The 2,967-nt window shown below is 50.8% G+C and overlaps 1 protein-coding gene across 1 annotated transcript in view; it reads left to right on the forward strand.

The window, feature by feature from the left end:
* Positions 1-2,967, forward strand: part of AURANDRAFT_72676 (hypothetical protein) — a gene marked incomplete at both ends in the record, with an annotated part of 7,745 nt that overhangs the window by 2,065 nt on the left and 2,713 nt on the right. The window contains 4 exons of the mRNA XM_009043330.1: positions 141-280; positions 775-1,055; positions 1,145-2,456; positions 2,748-2,946. Coding sequence (XP_009041578.1) covers positions 141-280; positions 775-1,055; positions 1,145-2,456; positions 2,748-2,946 — 1,932 coding nt within the window. The remainder of the gene's footprint in view (positions 1-140; positions 281-774; positions 1,056-1,144; positions 2,457-2,747; positions 2,947-2,967) is intronic.

Raw genomic sequence — 2,967 nt, forward strand, 5'->3', positions numbered from 1 at the left:
GAACAAGTGGGAACGCGCCGGCGGCACGCGTTACTTCGCAGAGACGAACGGCGCAATCAAGCTGGAAAGCCGACTACCGAGGCCAGGTACCGGTAGTGTGCGTATTTTGTGCGCCCAACCAAGCCGGCTCTCCCCCTTAGGTTCTGGGATCGACCCCGCACGACGCTTGAGCAAAAACACTTGAACAAAAAACTCGCCAAAAAGGCCAAGAAGGATGCGGCAAAGCGACGGCTAGAAAAGTACAAAAAACGCCTCGAGGCACAAAAGCCCCCAACGGCCAGTGCATAGCGAGGGCGAAATTGCATTCGTTTACGGCAGTATTATAAGCTTCCGTAAGTGCAGTATTATAAGCTTCCGGTAGCGAATTAGTGAGTCTGGACTACCTATTACCATCCAGCCCATCCCGCCCGCCTCCATGCGGCACACTGCCATCCAGCCCCCGCTCCGCCCCACCGGCCGCGGCGGGGGAGCAGAGGAGCCAGGATACCCCTATGGTGCCATTCATGATTCGTGGGACGAGGTACTTCCGTGGATAGTTTTCAGCTACAATGAGAAGTACCCACCCGGAGCCGGTGGGCCTGCAGGGGGGGCGTGGTCTGTTAGAATCCGAGTATGCTAGTATGAAGCACCAGCATAGTATAGCATGAGCATAGCCAGTACAAGGCAGACTGAGCATAGCCAGCATAGGCCAGTATGAGCGTCCCAGCATAGGGAGGATAGCATAGTCCCGAGTTAGGGTAGCATAGCCCGAGGAGCGGAATGTAGGCTCCCTAGGTAGCTGGCTTATCGCCAAGCGCACTTTGATTGTGCTTAATCACACTCGCGTTCTAAGGGCGATATTCGCCGCTTTATCATGGTCCGCCCCTCCGACCCCTGGGTTAGAAATGTTCCGCCGACCATCTGGCTCCCTAAGATTCTGGGATGGCTTATTCTCCAGCCTAGCGCTCCTCCTCGCAGGCGGAGCAGACACGGCTCGTAGCTGCAGGTTCTGTCCCAGTAGCGTAGCTGCAGATTGCCCACCAGTTTTAGAGGGAGGACCGAACCGGAAACATATTGTACTGCCGTAAATGCAAGGAGGCCATCCGAGGACGGAACTAGTTTTTCCAGATTTTAAGCACCAAAACTCGTGGGCGAGCTCACGTAGGTAAGCATAGCTGTGAATTCCCGGGGGGGGGGCAAAGAACGACTGTGGCCCGCCGCAGCCATGAGTTTCTCGTTTGACAAAGAATGCAGTGTAAGGAAGGACATCGCTATTTTGCTCGATGAAAAAGCAGCGCTTCGAACGCGTATCTTCGAATACTCACCCCATCTTGCGCCACAGAGAAGTGGTACTTCCGACGAAGATAATAGCAAATTTGTATTTGGTGCTAATCGTATCGAGCGGCGACGTAAACGGTCCAGGCAATCGATGATCTCCGACCACAAGGTGCATAAAAGGATGCGAGGTCTAATCGCTTTGCAGCACAATCCGAAATTTTGTGCAAGTTCAGTAGATACCGACCACCTAAATGCAAACGATACTAATCTCTCTCACTGCGTCCCAAAGCAAAATGCGGGGAACGCAGAAACCTCTACCCAACATTCTCTGGCTCAAAATTCTCATAAAGGCACGACTCAGTCCCGCCACCTTGAAGATCGTCGAATTCGTGAACGTGAGCGTGAGCTTGATCGTCTTGGTCGCCTCTTGAGGCGCGCAGCGGAGCTGGATGTCAGTCGATGCTGTAATGATCTTCGAACGCTACTTCTAGCCCGAAGCCACTCAGAAGAAGTGGGTTTGCATATCCCAACCCCACCAACATCGCAAGGGCAAATACTCTTTGCTTCCCCAATGCTTTTGAATTCATATAAAACCAAGGATACTAACTCGCAGGGTTCTGTGGGAGGGGCAGTAGAATTTCCTCCTTGTACCTCGCTTGTACCTCTCATCAGAAGGCGAACGTCTTCTAGCTTGCAATCTTTAAGGAAGATGAATGATATAATGGAGATTTCCGATTTTTTACAAACTTTCAATGCTTCTCTCAAAATAGATCAAGTGCCGAGTGCAGTCGAGCTTCTGGGTGCTTTAATCGCGATCGAAACAAATTCACGGGATCAAAAGGATGCGGCAAATAGGTCATTAAGCACAGTTGCAATGGCGCTGGTGGAAGTTTTGTTACCAGATTTGATTGCATGTCTAAGTTCAAGTCGCCTGACCAACAGTACGCATCATGCTTCTCGATCTTGGATTGACGTAAACCATATGACTTGGCGGTCACTCGCACGCTTCTTGGTTCTGATTGCAGCTTTCCGTGAGATGGGATTCGCCGATTCTGACTTGCTTTCCGAATTATGTGGTGCTGGTGGTTGGTCCTCCCATCCAAACTCTGAATCACCTGACTACTACACCATGGCCTTGATCAAGGCACGGATCTCTCTCGTGAAAAGCAAACATCCCGTGTTCGAGGAAAGCTCTGAATGTCTCATTCACATTCCTGTACCAAGGAGAAGCAATTGCGTGAGAGAGATTGGCCGCGTATCTGGAACTAATTGCTTCATGAGAAGTCAGAATCGGATTCTCTCCAGCCAAGTCAATTTAGCGGTCGAATCAAGCCCAGCACAGCATCACAATAACTCATCCCGTGGGAATCCCCCCCGCCTGAATGATAGCAGCTCTTTTTGCGTCAGTCAGTGGTGCCTCGTAGTCGTGGAAATTCTGTTAGCACAGCCAGAATCACGAAAGCTCGTTCATCTCTCGGAGTGTAATGTAGATCTTGGTCGAAGCGAGGCTACCATTCGTCGAGTCTCACTGCTTGACATCAAAGGTGCAGTTAGTGCCGGTAGATATGCGGGTTCGCTCCACACTTTTGTTTCTGATGTCAGGCAAATGTTTCTAAATTGCCACCATTACTTGCAGGAAGGCTGTGATAGCATGCAAGCTGTGACCAAACTGGGTGCGGTTTTTGAAAGGTTATTACGCGAGAAGAAGAT

This window comes from Aureococcus anophagefferens (genome assembly GCF_000186865.1).
Source record: "Aureococcus anophagefferens unplaced genomic scaffold AURANscaffold_51, whole genome shotgun sequence".
Taxonomy (NCBI): Eukaryota; class Pelagophyceae; order Pelagomonadales; family Pelagomonadaceae; genus Aureococcus; species Aureococcus anophagefferens.